We start from the raw sequence: 16,724 nt of genomic DNA on the forward strand, positions 1-16,724 counted from the left end.
TTAATAAACTAGCATTTTTCCAGCCAGAACACAAACCCTTAGAAGTCAATGACAAGGAGCCATCATGCACCAACGCTTTCATTTTGTTTTTGAGCACAGTGTCTCTCTGGGTTTTACCCTCCTTTTATTCACTGGGATCATTTTTTCCTTCTCACTGCTGGGATGATTGCAGCTTTCCCTTTAGGTCATGTAACAGGAGTAGTTTTTGGAATATCTTTGAGATACATAACTAAGTTCAATGGCTAAATTAACACTTACCCTGTATGACTGTTTCCTAAGTTAGACTTAGAAAAGACTATATAGGCATTTCTTGCTCAACATGAGCTGTAGGATTCCAGCCAGTTGTTCAATTCATAGCCAGAATTTATGTACAGTTACGCTTTTCTTTTGGAAAGACATTGCACTGTTTAATGGGAGACGAGATGCTGTCAGTCCCACCTTCAAGCCCTCGCAGCGGGGACGGCAGGACAAGGGGTGCAGGCAGCAGGAACCTCCCATGTGAGGCTCAGTGCAGCTGCTGCCCAGGCAAAGTATTTTGGTTCTGGTGAAGTACGGTGCTAGTCGAGACCACATTATTTGTGTTCAGGACGGTGGTATCTCAGCGAGGAGGACCCAGAAACACCCAGAAGTGGAGCGTGCCTCAGCGGTGCTGCCTGCGTCTGTGTGAGGTTCACCTTTAGGGCTACCCACCTTACATCCCTAACACTCCCCTCACTGATTTGGGAGGGTGCACATAAAACAAATCAGGGACATTTTCAGGAAACAATTTCCATTATAATTTGTCAATATGGTCAGAATAAATATGGCATCTGTCACCTCTGATAAAGTCCTACCAGAAACCAGGTGGGCTTCTGCTGGAAATGTGCTCACTGACGCAGCTCTCCTGCTTGAGCAGCGCCGTCAGCTGTACTGGAGCCGCCTTTTTAACTTGGGCTGCAGGCAAAGCAGGGGAAGGAGAGCAAGGCTCAGACCTACAGCTGAGCAGGCTGTAGAAATCTACATTTACTTCTCCCATTGCTTTACAGAATGAATCCTCCTACCTGATAGGGAATGGATAGAGAGCCCCAAAGCCTGCAAAGACTTTCTGACTTCACCTTTCTAGGAGAATCTTGTGAGAAGGAGAATTATGTCTGGTGCTTCCACTTTAAATGCTGTCTTCAAATTCTTTTTCACTAGGCTCGGCAGAGTGCTGCTGGCTACAAAACTGCACGCTGGAGAGGTCACTAGCTTCCCAGTATCCACAGAAGTTTATTAGAGCTCTACTGGTATAGCTGCTGCTGTGCTCCTCAAGCTCAGAAGGACCCCAGGGATAAACAGTAAATATAGCAGCCACCTTAAAGAAACCAAGATATTCCCCCCAAGACGAGAGGAGATAAGTTCACTAGGGCATAGGCAGTGCAAACATAACATTGCATACAAATATAAGTAGCAAAAAAGGAGAAAATTTGCATTAGCTTCAGTAGATTCGCTAATAAAGAATATGAATAAACTGCAGATTTCTAAATGAAATATATCCTTCCTGTGCAATTTCAATGTTTGTTCATTAGGGGAACCATGTGGAAAGTTTCTGGGAAATGTCGCTATCTGCATTTGGAAAAGCTGGGCTGTGCTGCCACAGAACATAGTGACAGCTGGGAAAGGAGGTGCGCATGGAAAGCACAGGTAGCAGCATCTCGGATGTAGCTGGTGACACCACAGTCCTGAAAGAGTCACAGCCACAATGATCCACCTGCAGGAGCCCACGGGGGAGCTCAGTCCAACCCTCTCTTCACGAACAGACCTGGTCTGGGACCAGGAGACTGGGACATTGCAGACTGCACTTAATAAAAGTGAGTCATGAGTCACATTAACCTTCAGGACTCTGAGGGAGAACGGTAGAGCCTAGCCCTGTGCATTTTAGCACCAGCTCTGCTGCTGCCATCTCCAGGACTCTTCTCCCTGGAAAATGCAGTTAACACTTTATGTTTTTCCTAAATGAAGTGATGGAAAAAAGCAATGGAAATCCCTGCTGCAGTTACACCTGCGTATGGGGAGCACTGTGCAAATGGGGAGAACAGACTGGATTAAAATCAGAGAAATCCTGAGGCTGGATGCTCCTTTTGGAGATTACTGCCTTAAATTTGCCATCTGCAGCCCCTGGAGCATTAGGTCTGCCAAGGGTTTAAGCAGCCTTGGAGTCCTCTGAGTCTAGTCTCATCCAGCACCAAATCCTTGCACCACCTCTGCCAGTGCCAGCCTAGGCTTCCAGGGTGTTTCTGGAAAGGAGGAGATTTTCAGGAGGGTTTGCAGAAGGATTTTTACTTCTTTGGTACTGTGTAACCTTACATGAACCATTTTATTTCCCTTTCCTTCATTGCCCCTTCCTTCTTCCTGATTTATTCTGTATAATTTGGAAAGCACTTTGCTCTCTCATGATGCTGTGTGGTGTTTTGCTTATTTTGTGTCAGTACAGTATTTTGATAATATGATGTTTTACATAAGAAAAGTCTAAGCACTTTTTTCCCCTCACATCAGGAGTAGGGGATGCAGGGGTTGGCCATCCCAGGGGAATACACCCAGTGTTGCCAGCACCCACTCCCACCTCATCTTCTGTGTGCTGAGGACGCCACAGTTCAATTCAATTTGCAGCTCACTGAATCCTGGAGAAAACATTAAGCACAGGTAGTCAGATGGAGGGGACCCAAGATCTCATCATCTTGTGCACGGTGACAGTCTGCGAGAGCACGGACTAGGCAACTACAGAATAACCTATCTGCAGTGGACTTCCCTGACCACAGGGATGCCCCATACCATATGGTATCATGCTTTGCTATTAAACTGGGGGGTAGCCCTTAGCAGTTTTTTTTTCTATATAACTGGGGTAGCCCTTGCCTTATCTTCGTTCGCGAAGCCCAGCCATGATGATGATGGGGTAGAAGAAAGTGAGGGTTTTGTCTTCCAGAGTGGCTGCTGCTCAGAGATGGGTGGGTATTGATTGGGCTGTTTGTGGGTGACGAGTGGCTCCCTTTCCATCACTTGTTCTTTTTTCCTTCCCTTGTTAAACTGTCCTTACATCATAGCATCAAGACTTCTGGAAATCACAACAGGATCTTCTAGCTGAAAACTGAATAGAAGGCATGAAGCAAGTTACTGGGGTTGAACTGGGGCCAGAACATTGGTGATCACAGGAAGTGCCATGACTGACACATTAGTAAGGTCTCTGGGCAAGGAATCAATCAGGTTTCACCTCAGGTACTTGGTGACTTCTTCCCCTCCCTTTGCTCAGGTGGCTGTTGGAAAGGTCATTATTTCCATGAAAGCACTTCATGACAGCAGAAAAAAAATCCTGAATTCATAACCTCAAGGGAGTTTCTCCTGCTCCCCACAAGAGGTCAGACAGAGCTTGAGGCTTGGCCTAGGGCTTGCTTCTCCACCCGAGTGGGTGCAGATGCCACACAGCCACCTCTAATGTGTGTTCAAAACGAGTGGAAAAGCTTGTCCTTCCCTGCAGCAACTCTGGTTTGGCCCTTGAGAACCTTCACCACACCACACCATGAACAGGCTAGAGCACAAACCTGAACTCTTCATTTAGGGAATGTAAGCTATGTAGATACCACAACCACAGACACCTCCACAAACCAGCAGCAGCTTTGTGTTTGATCCTTCTCATCCTTTCTGAAATCATGCATACAAGAACCTGTGAGGGAAACTTCCAGCCACAGCTTTTCAGCATCATGACAAAATTTGCCCTCACTTACAGGACACCAGCCACCTATTAGGCCAGAAGAGTGACTGAATATACTTGCCAACGCAACTCCTCTTCCTTGGAGTCTGAAAATGCAGGTTCAAGTCATGCAAGTGACCAACACGTACTGCAAATTTTATTTTTATTTCTTATTACAGAAACTAAATAAGCATATGCCTACATCTTGATTAAAACAAATTCACCACTGCAGAAAAAAAGCATTTTTATTCTCTAAAGCACACCTGTGAACACAGAACAAAGTCTAATGTCAGTACATAAAAGCTTCTTCTTAGTGCACCTCTTCATTGCAGTTTCTCTGTAATTTTTTTTCAAAAAATCATTACACCTTCGGTATTTATATATGCTTGCATTAAGCTTTGAATAATCTACCCATAATGCAATTCACTTCTAGAAGTCAGTTAAGAAGCTAAAATCAAAAAGGCCCCTTAAGTTTGCTTTATTTACAGTTGCAATGGCTAAATTTTAAATACTTTACAGTCACTCCCAGCACTGGCTCTCAATTCAGAGGATTAGTGCATTCCATGATTTCCTTGTTACTGTTTTCTAGAAGGGATTAAGTTGTCCATACCTACAGCTATGTAGGTACCTCAGATACCTACATAAAGTACCTTATAGGAAATAAACATGCCAACAAAAATATTGATAATACTGAATGACAAATGAGAAACTCAACCTTTAGGAAGGGTGGACAGGTACTTGGTTTTGTGCTGCAGCCATGGCCAACTGTGGGAACAGCAGCAATGTGGAAGAAAAAGCAGTCAAGGAGCACTGAAGTCCAGAGGTGGGGTCTCTGGTTCCTTTGTAAAGAGAATTTTATGTTCAGCTCATTTCCTCCTCTCTTTCACCACCATTACTGCTTTTTCTTAAATCATCAGGTAAATTTCTGAACTGCAATAGGGGAAAAAAAAACCCAACGATGCATCTGCAGACAGGCAGACTTGCATTATCCGAATAGAAACAAATCTGTTCCTCTGAGGTTTACAGTTTGTGGGTAGATGCGGGTCTTGTGGTGACTGAGAAACTGCTGTAAAGACTAACAAATAAGATGCACATGCATTTATCTGTTCTTACATACTTTCAAAGCCCAAATGGAAGGAAGTAGTATCTGAGATTCAGATAGGTCCAGAAGATTTTTTTTTTTCTTACACAATAAGGGATATTACTTAGCACATTCCAGGTTAAAAAATTACAGTAAACATTCAGTAACTGGAATGCGCATAATATACAAGTACCATTACATTTACAAAGCTGTTCAGGACGATTTTTCTTTCTAGAATAAGCATAAAAAAGTTACAAGCTAATTCACAATAACTTTAGATACAATGTTATTAAAATACGTTGATGTTAATCATAAAAATATTTTACTATTTACATGTACACTGTATAAACCTTAATAATAAGAATATGCCCATTTTAGGATGCCTTAAACGAATATTCAGGCAGATTGGCCCATTTTATAGTGCAGTATCCCTGTTTTGGTCTTCACACCATGAACTGTACCAGATTCACAGTATCTTTGCTAGTGCTTTGCTAAAAGGTTTAAACTTTCTGTTCTTTTAAGAAACATTCATTCATTACAAAGAACCAGTTTTGTTTCCACTTTGCTTCTTATTAAATCCTAACCCCAATAGTTCAGGACACTCTGCCTGGCCTTGTGCGATTTGGTTGCATTTCCAAATAAGGCTGTAATTAATTTCATCGGTTATCACGCTGTCTTGCTTGTAGTCTGGATGCTGTGCTATAAATTCCCTCATCCATCGAGCAACTGTCATTAACTCTCCTGTGGGCAAAGGAAAGTCAAATTTCACAGCTGATACATCTAATTTAGCAATACAACACCCAAAGTTCTATGCATTATATACACAATTAATAAACAGTCCATGCTTTCACGAGAAACATATTCTTATACATGTATCTTTTTAAAATGCATCTAACCTGCAGACATAATTAAGCTGACCTATCGCTGACAGTCTAAAACCCCCTCATCTGGTGCGATCTTCAAACTTTCAGATGTTGTAACAAGACAGTGCAGAGAAGTAGCTACTGGAACAGTTGTTACCAACAGACTATATAGCAAGAGGTTTTAAACATGTCATTTAACAGAGAATCTGGCTCTGGCTGAGACGGGCCAAGAGACACATCTACAACAACTACATATGTATTTAAAATAATTGTGTCGTTGATCCACCCAACTGGGCTGCTAGCTTTGCTCTGTCTACCTTGACTTACTATTCTACTCAGGTAACACTTAAGGTTAAGACATTAAGGTACGGGACGCTCGACAAGCCTAGGAAAACTCATTGCTACTGGAACCTCAGCTTCCTAGTAGGAGTGGAAAGAGTCAACAGCTTCCACCATAGACATCTTTGGTTTAAGATTATTACAAAAAGCAAAGAGGAATCAAATTTAGGAAAACAATTTGGAACACAAATAAAAAGTAAAAAGCCTTCAAGGTTGTGTAAAGATACCTTATCAGTAGTTTTGAACATGAACACAAATCAGAAAAATTGTGGGAAGTACAGGAAAGAAAAGCAGAATAGAAAAGGTTAATAACAAATAAATTAAAATGTGCCTCAAAAACCAGGAGCCTTGTTTTAAAGAAATGAGGCCAGAGTTTACACTTCTATATTAAAAAAGGGCAGGAAAAAACACCCAAGAGGCACTATTTGTTGAAGGCACTAAAAGCTCACACAAAAACCTTCTCAAACCAATGAGAAGCAGAAGACCTGCAAGAAAATCGATTGGGCTGGGAGATGAGCAGAGCAGAACATAAAGAGACATCTTTGGACTAAACACCGCTGCAGGCTGTCAGTGCGGGAGGAGACAGGAGAGCAGTGCAGCTCGCACCAACACAGACCCCTAGTGGTCAGGCAGTCCAGACACTCCCCATCCTTCGTAAGGTGTAAGTCTGCAGCACCTTAACCATCAACACTGCCTGCAGCTCTCAGAGAACATGAACTGCTTATGAAGCACTATTTTAAAATCCTTTCAGTTGACCAGTTAAGTATAAACCCTAGACTATCTACCTCACTCTCACACCTTTTAGGTCTATGTAAATACACAAGCTGAGTTTTGCGATGCTCAGGGTAGCAAAGTTGTTCCTTGGAAGGGAAACACCCGCTACACAGGGTCGAGCCCAGGTCATTATCTCTTGGAAAAAAACTCTGAGACCTATGCATTACTTGGTCTTTCAACAACATTTTTCTGAAGGAAAAAACCCAACAACAAAACCAAAACCCAACAACAAATCAAACAAACAAAAAACCATCAAGAACAAACACTGGATAATTTTGAAAGCATTGCTATTTTGAGGGCTGATGTGCCTCAGACATTTTCTTCCTTTCAGTTTCTCTCCTCTCCCTCAGTTAAGCCAAGCATCAAATCTCCATCCATGTTACCCGAGGGACAGAAGCCTCCTACAGACATGCAGCATCAGGAAAGAGCATTTACAGAGAAAGCTGTAATTAATTAAAACTTGTTACCATTCTGAAGTATTACAGAAGTACCGAATTACCAAGTCCTGAGCTTTAAAAAGTTCTTTAACTAGAAGCTTCTACAGCAATTTTCAAGAATTAAAAAGGAACGCAACACTTCAATTTAAAACCAATAAATATATTTCACTGGGGAAAAAGTATATCTAGACTTCCAAGACTAAAATTGTCTAGCTAAATTTACAGCAAGGCAGGCATACAAGGGATTTGCACAAAGAAAGGTATAAAGCTGCTGCAGACTCTGCTACACACCCAGTTCTGAATTGAGGTTTAGCTTACACCTTTTACTCATTATACTGCTGTGCATTTAAAAAGGAGTATAAAGAGCCATTATATTGCTTGTCTTCAAAAATACTGCAACATGGGGAAGACAAGGAAAGAGCCTTGTTTGCTCTGCCTTGAAGAAGATTTGCTACTTACAGAAGGGCTTTCTGATCAGGGAGCTAAAGACTAGGTCTCATGCTCCAGCATACCAGAATTTAGACTTATGAATGCTTTGGAGCTACACCAATAATAAAAGGCTATCAGAGCCAGCCTCACATATTCTTACAACACTTAACTGCCAGGCAAAGGGTTTAGCGTATGTGCAGACTACTACAAAGTGGACAATACACTGGTAAAAGCAGCAGTGAGTAATGCTGAAAAGAGAAATTCTGGATTGGAGATACAAGTTTAAAATGGGTAACAGAACATTTATAATCAGAATTAGACAGGACTAGATTTCAGAGAACACACTCCAGTCCTTTGCTCCTATGATTCAGCACTAAACCAGACAGCCATAGCTGTCACCAGTTTTATCCAGCTGAAAACTAGCAAACAGTGCAATTACTGTCCAAGTAGAAAAATGCCAAGAAGATCAATGTCCAAAAGTGTCAAACATACCAGATGCTCTCTTTTTTATTAGCTTCAGGTAGTTTAGGATGGTGCACCTTGTGTCCACATCCACTTCCATGTTTTCAAGATAGGAATTCAAAATGGGGATCAAACCAGGGAAGACTCCTTCCTGTGTAAAAGAACAGAGTCAGCATGAAACACACTCAATCTGGTTTCCAGGAGGGCAGAGAGGAGGGGAAGACTGTGTGTTCGAGACAGAAGAGGCTATGACCTTCCCATTGATAATGGTGTCAATGCTCATTAAGGTGTACTCTTCCGCATTGGTGCCTGTCCCGTTCTGTGCAGAGCCACATCCATCCACAACAGCATTTCCACCTTCAAGGGGTGACACAAAGGGAAAGGAAAAAATGCTTAGAAAGCAAGAGATGCACTAAACATTCATAGCAGTGTAAATCAGATTGTGTGTTGTGATACCTTTGCAAATATCTTTTCTGAAGTAAAACATTCCCTGCCGGACAGCATCTCTTTTCTGGGCCACCTTCATGTTTTCATCCACCTAGCAAAAGAAGAATTTCAGAGATTTGTGACACTTTAGAAAACATAGGACTCTCCCAAACCCTCACATTTTGGTCTCATTAGTTGAAACATCTACTATGTTTCTTATTATTTTGGCACACAAGGCTAAGCTGTGGAGAGAAGTTTGATTTCATTCTTCAAGGGTCCTGGGCAAAACCACAAAGAGATGATGTTCTAGGAAACTAGGCCTCCAGAAGGAGAGGTCATGGTATCATGTTAGAACCTGCTACTCTAATCATCAAATTTGGATAAAAACACAGAAACAGCTGTGATTAACAGGTTACATCTCATCTGGCAGACTTCATTCCATATTTAGATGCAATTTACATGAGTACAGAAGAAGAAAATTGCCATTTCCCTAGCCATAGTTTGTTGCTTTAATTAACGAAATCAAAGTCTTTAGAGGAGTTACCACTGTATTAAACAAACCTTCAGAAACAGAATTCCAGTAACTCTGCATGGGAATCTTGCCTATTCCATACACAAACATCTGTTAGATACTCAGATAAACTTGGACTGCCAGTAAGGAAGTTCTAAATTGCAGGCTTCTCAAAAAGTCTACAAAGCACTGCTCACGTGCTCTGCAAATGACATAAGCACTGCTGCGTCTTTCTGGATGGAGATTTTGTCGAAGGTCTTTGGTTGGTATGTTCTCAGGGAATTAACGTCACAGCTTTCAGATGCCAGCGTTGCTGTGTTGTCTTCAGAAGGGATACGATTTGCTGAATCCTTCGAACTTTAATTAAGGCCAATGCAAAATCTTCACTTACTTCTAACCTTTCAAAGCTTTGTTTTCAAAAATCTGTTTTCATTCATTTTCTATTACGAAACCTATTTACACAACAGGCTGTTTTGAAAGTTTGAAAGCACTCCAGTCCTAGCTGATGGGAGTACAACCGCACTCAGACAGCACAGATTAGTGTGAGATTAGCCCCATAAACCCGTATTATTTTACTTGAAAGAGGCAGGCTTACCAATGGTTGTGCAATTCTGTGTTGCATTACCTCCCAAATTGACTGGCAAGCTCTAGCAACTTTATGTCCACCCAGGCCCCCAACTCTGTTAAGAATCTTTCAGCACCTGATCTCTTTTTCAGTCTTAACTGATATTCATTAGTTTAAAATTTTGCTCTTTTAAGACATTCCAAATACAACGTAATTATGCACTATAAGTGCTAAATTGCTGCATAATTTATGAAATCCTTACAACAGGAAGAGAACTTCCCCTTTCTGAAATCATACCAGCTGTATGGTATGATTACTGTTTATTTACAACTTGAATATTTTTCTCCATTTTAATTAAAGGCACTAAGAAAAGCTGCAGGATGCTACTGCTACATCACAGCCAGCAATGGTGGTATTTTCTAGTACACAGCCTGTGAAAAGCCTTCTGTACTGCAAGATCTTTTTTTTTTTTAAAAAGTTACCCAAAACACTGCAGGATTATCTATTTAAAAAGACATTTTCTGCTCAGGTACCTCCGAAAAGATGTGCAAGGACAGTTTCATCCAAAACAGTTCACCAATTGTGAAGACAAAATTAAGTAGAATGCACATTTTGCATGGATGGTCTGTCTAAACCCAAGTCACAGCTGTGACCAGAATCAGCAGTATTTGTTTTCACTCAAATACCATGCAACACTAAGCACACTGAACTCCTCCTGTCCCTCTCCACCAGAAACAAACAAAATAGATAACAAAACCACAAGACATAGGCAACAGCCATGTTAAAATAAATATCTGAAGTTTTTATTCTGACCTCCACAGGTTTCCTCACATGTGAAATGGTGGAAACATGCCATTTCCCAGACTCAAAACAGCCTTGCGACAATGGTGTTTCTCAACATTTCTGCAGTAGTCACACACTGTTAGACACCAGAGAAATTCCCACAGTATTTGTCTATAAACTTAATTTCATGAGACAGCAGTAAAGTATTTGTTTAATACCGTAGAGCTGAAGTTGATTCAAAGTACTGGTAGAGATGAGAGCTGATTGAAAAATGAAAATGACACTTCTGTAAGTGGACAAATATTTCCTAGCTCGCAGAGGACAAAAATCAGACTTGATACAAACACACTGTATTTAGCTCTAATAGATCTGATCTTTCACACATACCTTGGACAAAGGAATGAGAAAATCCAGTTTATATGACAAAATCACTCTGGTTAGCAATACCACAAACACAACATACGCAGAGTTTTCAAAGTCTGTTAACTGGACCTAAACATGAAAGGATTAGAGATTAAATTAACTTTAGTGGGAACATAGTCATGGAAGTAGATAAATATCTGGGAGTGCTTAAAACAGTTTGACCCAACTGCTCATGTTGGTACACACACCCTCTACTAGCAGAGACGGTGATGCACAAGCTGGAATTACCAGCAGTGACTTCAAATGCACAATACATGCACACACTTCAGCAAACACAACCCAATGCCAAAACACACCTGCATTTAAAAAGACTAATAATGTGCACCTTCAGGCTCTCTGTGTAATTACAAATGTATAATAGCATTTTAATTTCCACTTCACAGGGATTAAATTCAGAGAGCGCAGAAAGAGACAGCTATAAAATAAAGGCACTTGTGAAAAGCAAGCAATGACAGCAGAATTGTTCAGTACCAGGAAAGATACTGGAGAAGTACAGCCCCTAGAAGCTAAATGGGGCTTTGTTTACTACTGCTTAATACAAGCCTAATTCCTTTCCCATCACCCCAAATCCATTAGCATGCTTTCCTGTGCCGCAGTGGATTCTGCTGTCAGTTACATTCCCACAGCCCATGTCTGATTAAACCGTGCTGTCCAATTCACTTGTGTCCAGCAATTCAGAGGGGAAAAAACACAGCAAAAGTAATAAGGGTTTGATACTGGATGGCAGAACACCAGATACTTTTCCACTTAAAAAGAAATGTGCTTTTCTGCATACTGACACCTTCCTTACCTCCATAGGTCTGAATTCTACTCTCCATCCAATATCTGAATTTGGAGGAGGTGGCTTAAACCTCATTGTCTGCCAGTTTGTAGACTGAATATTCTGCAAGGCACATAAAATAGTCTGTCACAATCAAGATATGCATCATTCTATAATATTATCAAAGAAAATTAAGCAGATAACTAGAGTCCTAATATTTTGCCCAGAACAGCCCATCAAGTTAGAAAAGTGCTTCCAAACTAAGTGGTATGACTTTCTAAACCACAGTACAACTACCCACCCAAAAAGCAAATATGTTACACTTTCTCATGCTATTTTGTTTGAGGATTATGTATATAAGATACTAAGTGGCTGTGATTTACCTGACATTTTTTTATGAGGAGTTGATGCATCTCAAACTAAAAATACCTTATATTGCCATAGCTATTATTTCATAAAACGGCGTAAGAGAGATTTATAAGTGTCATGCAAAACAGTTTTTATGAAGCCATAAAAATACAGTTCTCCGTAACACTTGTGTAACAGCCATAGTTAGGACTCTTAGTATTTTCTTGGGTTTAAAGTATAAGCCAACACCTTCTCCTAAATAAATGATAAAACTAAGAAATAAATGTGCTTATAACTGCAAAGTCATATGCTAAAGAGCTGGCTGAAGTGAAAAATTAAGGAAAAAAATTCTTAGCTAATACAGTCATCCTCCAATTAAGCAGTACTATAAAGAATAAGCAATTTTATTTATATAGTTATCAAATTCTTCTAAATCAGACACAACCTCAAAATGGTCGGATTCATTTGCATCATCTAGATGTATTTTCTCCTCAAACAAAGTCAATGGGTCTCGAATGAACAAGTGTGCAATATGCTGTGCCAAAAGGTGGTCAATACCTACAAAATGAAAATTCAAACAAACAATTCACACATAGCAAAGCAGGCTCTAGGAAACGATTTGTTTTACAAGACCGAAAACATCCAACTCTGCAATGCTACCTCAACCCACTACATCCTGTTAAAGTTTAAATGATGACTTCAGGAAGGAAGGAAATGATTAAAGAAAAAAACCAAACAAACACAAAACCGAACACTTTCTTGTTTAGAAACAGCAGCTGAATATTGGTGTGGCTGCACCTCTGTGCCATGTTTCCTAAAGCAGTTCCACTCTCTCCACAAAGCTAAAACATTAATGTGTCAAACACTGAGCTTCTCAAGCTGGAATTAAGACAGTTTCCGTTACAAATAAATACCTTTTAAAAAACTCTCAAGACCACACCACACAGATACTTCCTGAGTAGGAGTCACTCTGAGGGATGCACAATGATTGAAACAAACAAGAACGAAAATGTGAAATATTATCCCCACACACTGCAAGCATAGTTCTTAACCTGCTCATAATGAAGCAAACACTTACCTTCCTTTATTAGGTGCTCGTAGATATCTTTGTCTATTGTCAAATCAATGTCATTGTATTTCTCACCACATTCAGATAGATAACTGTCTATGGAATCATATCTGGATTTACTGATTCTATAATGGTTGTTCTTCAGTGGCTATATAATTTAAGAATACAATATTTTAACAGCTTGTTAACAATGTTACCTAAGTTTTACTCACTAATGACACTTATGTGAGAATTATTATCCTGTTTAAAAACCCTACAGCTTCAATTAACAGTATTCAAAGCATGAGTTTTAGACAGGCTTAACAGAAAGTGATCTTGGAATTATGACTATTCTGTTTGCAGATGTATGTATCTGAGCGAAAAAGCAGTCATCACACTGACTAGAATTCTCTTAAAGTGGAAACATTTTCCTGATGTAATAAATCATTACCTCAAGTATCTGGAAAGCATTATTATACCTATTGCAACACATACCAATACAGTTTCACTATGCACACATTGTTAAAGATGCTCTTAAAATGGGTAGTTCAAGAAATATTTCAAGTAGACTTTTTAAAATTATTTTTTCATTTTCTATAGTTTTGTAAGTGCCTCAAATGCCAATTCCTGCTTAAAGAAGCTCCTTAAGTTCCAAGTTCTGACAACTGGCTCTTTTCACATAGTTCTAGTTACTACTAGTTCTACTACATTACTCAACAGCACCTGCTATTTAATCCAAAGCAATTTTTGCTTTTTGGGTTTAAGCACAGACTGGGAAGTTTCATCACAGGGGGACCTTTTCAGCAAGCTGTGAAGGAGTGAGAGAAGTTCTACTGGGATTCCATACCTAACTAAAAATATATATTTGCTAACATAAACTGTACAACCAGTGCGAATGTTTACACCATCGCTCCTATATTTACCACAAAGACTGCTACGTTCCCTTGCTAGGGATTCTGATCAGCACAAGCAGAATTTTATACTAAAGGAGACTTAACTTTCTTGCCTGCAAAGAAACAGGCATTTACTACCGAGCATTACTTACCTCTAGCCCCCTCTCTTCTCGCGTTCGGTCATCTACAGATGCAGAGATGACTCCCCAGCGACAGTCAATATCGGACACGTAGCCTCTGTAGAATGGAGATGCAGCACTCAACGCCATCTAAAATAAAACAGCCTGATATGAAAACAAGGGACAAGCCAAGGAACCGAAAACAAAATACAACCCCACTGGAAAAGGAAACTTGCTGGTCCAGAAGTAACGGAAATATATACTTCAGTTTAACCTACAGCTAAAGCCCATACAACCACAAGTCTCAAAAACTGCTATCTCCAGAAAACACCTAAATGAAGGGTTAGTGTTACTGAAGTGGCATCTGATGCTCTCCAAATTTATTACCTCAGCAGATCAGAACTTGAGGAACACAGATGATAAAGGCAGAAGCAATTTCATGACAAATCAGCAAGTATTTTACTCATACACTTTCAAAATCCAAAGGTTCACCTGACAATCATTTTATTTTGGTTACTTTTGTTTGGCCAAGCACCTCAGCAACACAGCTGCAATATACCTCACTCAGAGCAGGATCTGGTCACCACCTAGACCGGACCAATACTTTATTTTTGTAACACCTGTTATAAACACCTGCTTATGACCACATGCTTGAAAAGGCACAGATTTAAACAACTTAGGCTATAACTCTCTGTAACACTAGACCAGAGTTGAAAAAAAAACCAACTGTTTTAAGGAGTGAGCTTCTCTTGTTTTCATAAAAAACTGCTCCAAATGTATTTCTACAACTATTCAACAAGCCTCTCATGCATGTGGGAGAGAGAAGAAACAGACATCATCTGCTTTGTGGTGTTATTTGGACATTAAATAAATCACACTGCTCATCTGACAACCTAGCATGACACTGACACTTCTCCCAGGGTACTAAATTTGTGAGCAGCATTCAAGTTTGTTTTTAATTTAGATTTTATCTTTTAACTCTTTAGCGAAGACCTGAAGTGACAGAAGTGGATTACTTACCACAATGGGACAGATCGTGGCTAGCTGATCATAAAGGTATCTTGCTTCAGAAATGCTGCAAGCCTGGAATGTTACCTGTTGGAAGAAGTACAACTGCTATCAGAATTTCTATAACCATAGTGCAACCACAGTCTTAAATACCAAGAATTTTAAGAGGTTTTCTTTGTTTGGTTGATTTTGGGTGGGTTTTTTTGTAGGGGTTCTCCCCTACCCCTCAATTCTTGGACAAACTTCTGCCTCATCTATGAGCAGCATTTATATCACAAGCTTCTTTCCATGTTCATGAAAAGATTTCAGACCACAATGCTTTGGCAGTGAGGTGAAATGTACAAACATTTACTTGCCAGAACCAAAGAAAACTGCATTAACATCTACAATACACATGGGTCAGTAATGCTCCTTCAGGAAATAAGCCAGGAACCTACTTACTTAAAACAACAGTCAGAAACTATTGTAGATGTAATATTTGTTTTATGTGGCAGCTAATCTTGTTTTACAGAACATTTCAAGACACCTTTGTTTTGATCCTGCAAAACTGCAAAAAATAAATATATTTGTGTCTACTGTAACTTTTATTTAAAAATAAAAAGCCCAGTTTTGCCTGTATTAGACACCAGGACACAGCAAAAGCTGGAAAGCAAATGCTATTCGCAAAAGCCATAAATAATGTGGAAGCCTCTTTGCAGCTTTTGGTGAAATTTGCTCAGAGCAGCATCAAACATGAGGTTCTGTTTCTAGTAGCAGACCTTACTCTCCAGACTTCCCAAACTGACACTTTATGTAATTTTAAAACGCAGAGGGAGATCAACCACCTCAACACTGGTAAAAGATGTTAATCAGATCAAAAACCCCTCTCCCCTTCTTCACAGTTTACATGTCCATAGATCAGTGGATAAAGTAGACAAGAGTGTCCCTCTCTACCCCTATCATAACATCATACAAGAAGCTTCAGCTCTAAATCGCCACTGCTGCTTACTGTCCTAAAGAATGCCAGTCAAAAAGAACTAAAGAATCAATTAAACAATTAAAGAATCCCATAGAACAAACAGGTTCTTCTTAGTCTGCCACTGAAGCCCAATCCAACCCCACAAAAGCCTTAAAAACCCGACCAACAAAAAAACCCAAACCCTAAAACTCCTGAGTTAACTGGTGGAGGTGTGTTTTTTTGTTGTTGTTGGTTTGGTTTTTTTTTTTAGGGGTGGCAGGGAGTGTAGGAGGAATATGGGATTTGTTTGTGTTTGTTTTGTTTGTCTTTTTTAAATGCCCAGAAAACATTCATTAAAACATCCCAAGTTAGAAAATGGTGTACAGTAGAAAAAATATTTATTCTGTGTCTATCCTTCGACTGGCTATCAGGAAAAAAAACCAAACCAAAACAAAAACACACTTTGAAAAGACAAGATTATTTAATCCTCTTGCAGAGAGACAGCCAAGTATGATTTCTCATCACTGATTTTGGTCTTCCAGCACTAAAGGAACCTGCCTTGGGGCAGGGGAGGCAGGACAGGGCACTTGCACCCTTTCTAGACACAGTGATATCTGCCTGCCCTTCCCTTTTATGTTCGTTCCAAATAATGTTACAGCTGGGATTCAACCTGGTTTCTAGCCAAACATCCCATGACAGATGAAAAGGGCACAGCAGACTTCTCCAAAGCAGAATGCAGCAGCCAGGAGCACAAGACTCAGATGAGATAGGGACATGAAGCCTCCAAAGAGGCAGGAAAGCAGTGGTTTTGCTTT

At 40.0% G+C, this 16,724-nt stretch overlaps 1 protein-coding gene across 1 annotated transcript in view; it reads right to left on the reverse strand.

The window, feature by feature from the left end:
* Window positions 1-4,895: 4,895 nt before the first annotated feature.
* Window positions 4,896-16,724, reverse strand: part of GCLC (glutamate-cysteine ligase, catalytic subunit) — a 17,047-nt gene continuing 5,218 nt past the window's right edge. Inside the window, exons 6-15 of the mRNA XM_010192143.1 lie at window positions 14,985-15,059; window positions 13,998-14,114; window positions 12,983-13,121; window positions 12,350-12,462; window positions 11,587-11,679; window positions 10,761-10,865; window positions 8,545-8,626; window positions 8,342-8,445; window positions 8,119-8,239; window positions 4,896-5,525 (exon numbers count right to left, since the gene is read on the reverse strand). Of these exons, the coding sequence (XP_010190445.1) occupies window positions 5,320-5,525; window positions 8,119-8,239; window positions 8,342-8,445; window positions 8,545-8,626; window positions 10,761-10,865; window positions 11,587-11,679; window positions 12,350-12,462; window positions 12,983-13,121; window positions 13,998-14,114; window positions 14,985-15,059 (1,155 nt within the window). The 3' untranslated portion in view covers window positions 4,896-5,319. The remainder of the gene's footprint in view (window positions 5,526-8,118; window positions 8,240-8,341; window positions 8,446-8,544; window positions 8,627-10,760; window positions 10,866-11,586; window positions 11,680-12,349; window positions 12,463-12,982; window positions 13,122-13,997; window positions 14,115-14,984; window positions 15,060-16,724) is intronic.

The sequence above is a fragment of the Mesitornis unicolor genome, unplaced genomic scaffold (assembly GCF_000695765.1).
Source record: "Mesitornis unicolor isolate BGI_N332 unplaced genomic scaffold, ASM69576v1 scaffold46769, whole genome shotgun sequence".
Taxonomy (NCBI): Eukaryota; Metazoa; Chordata; class Aves; order Mesitornithiformes; family Mesitornithidae; genus Mesitornis; species Mesitornis unicolor.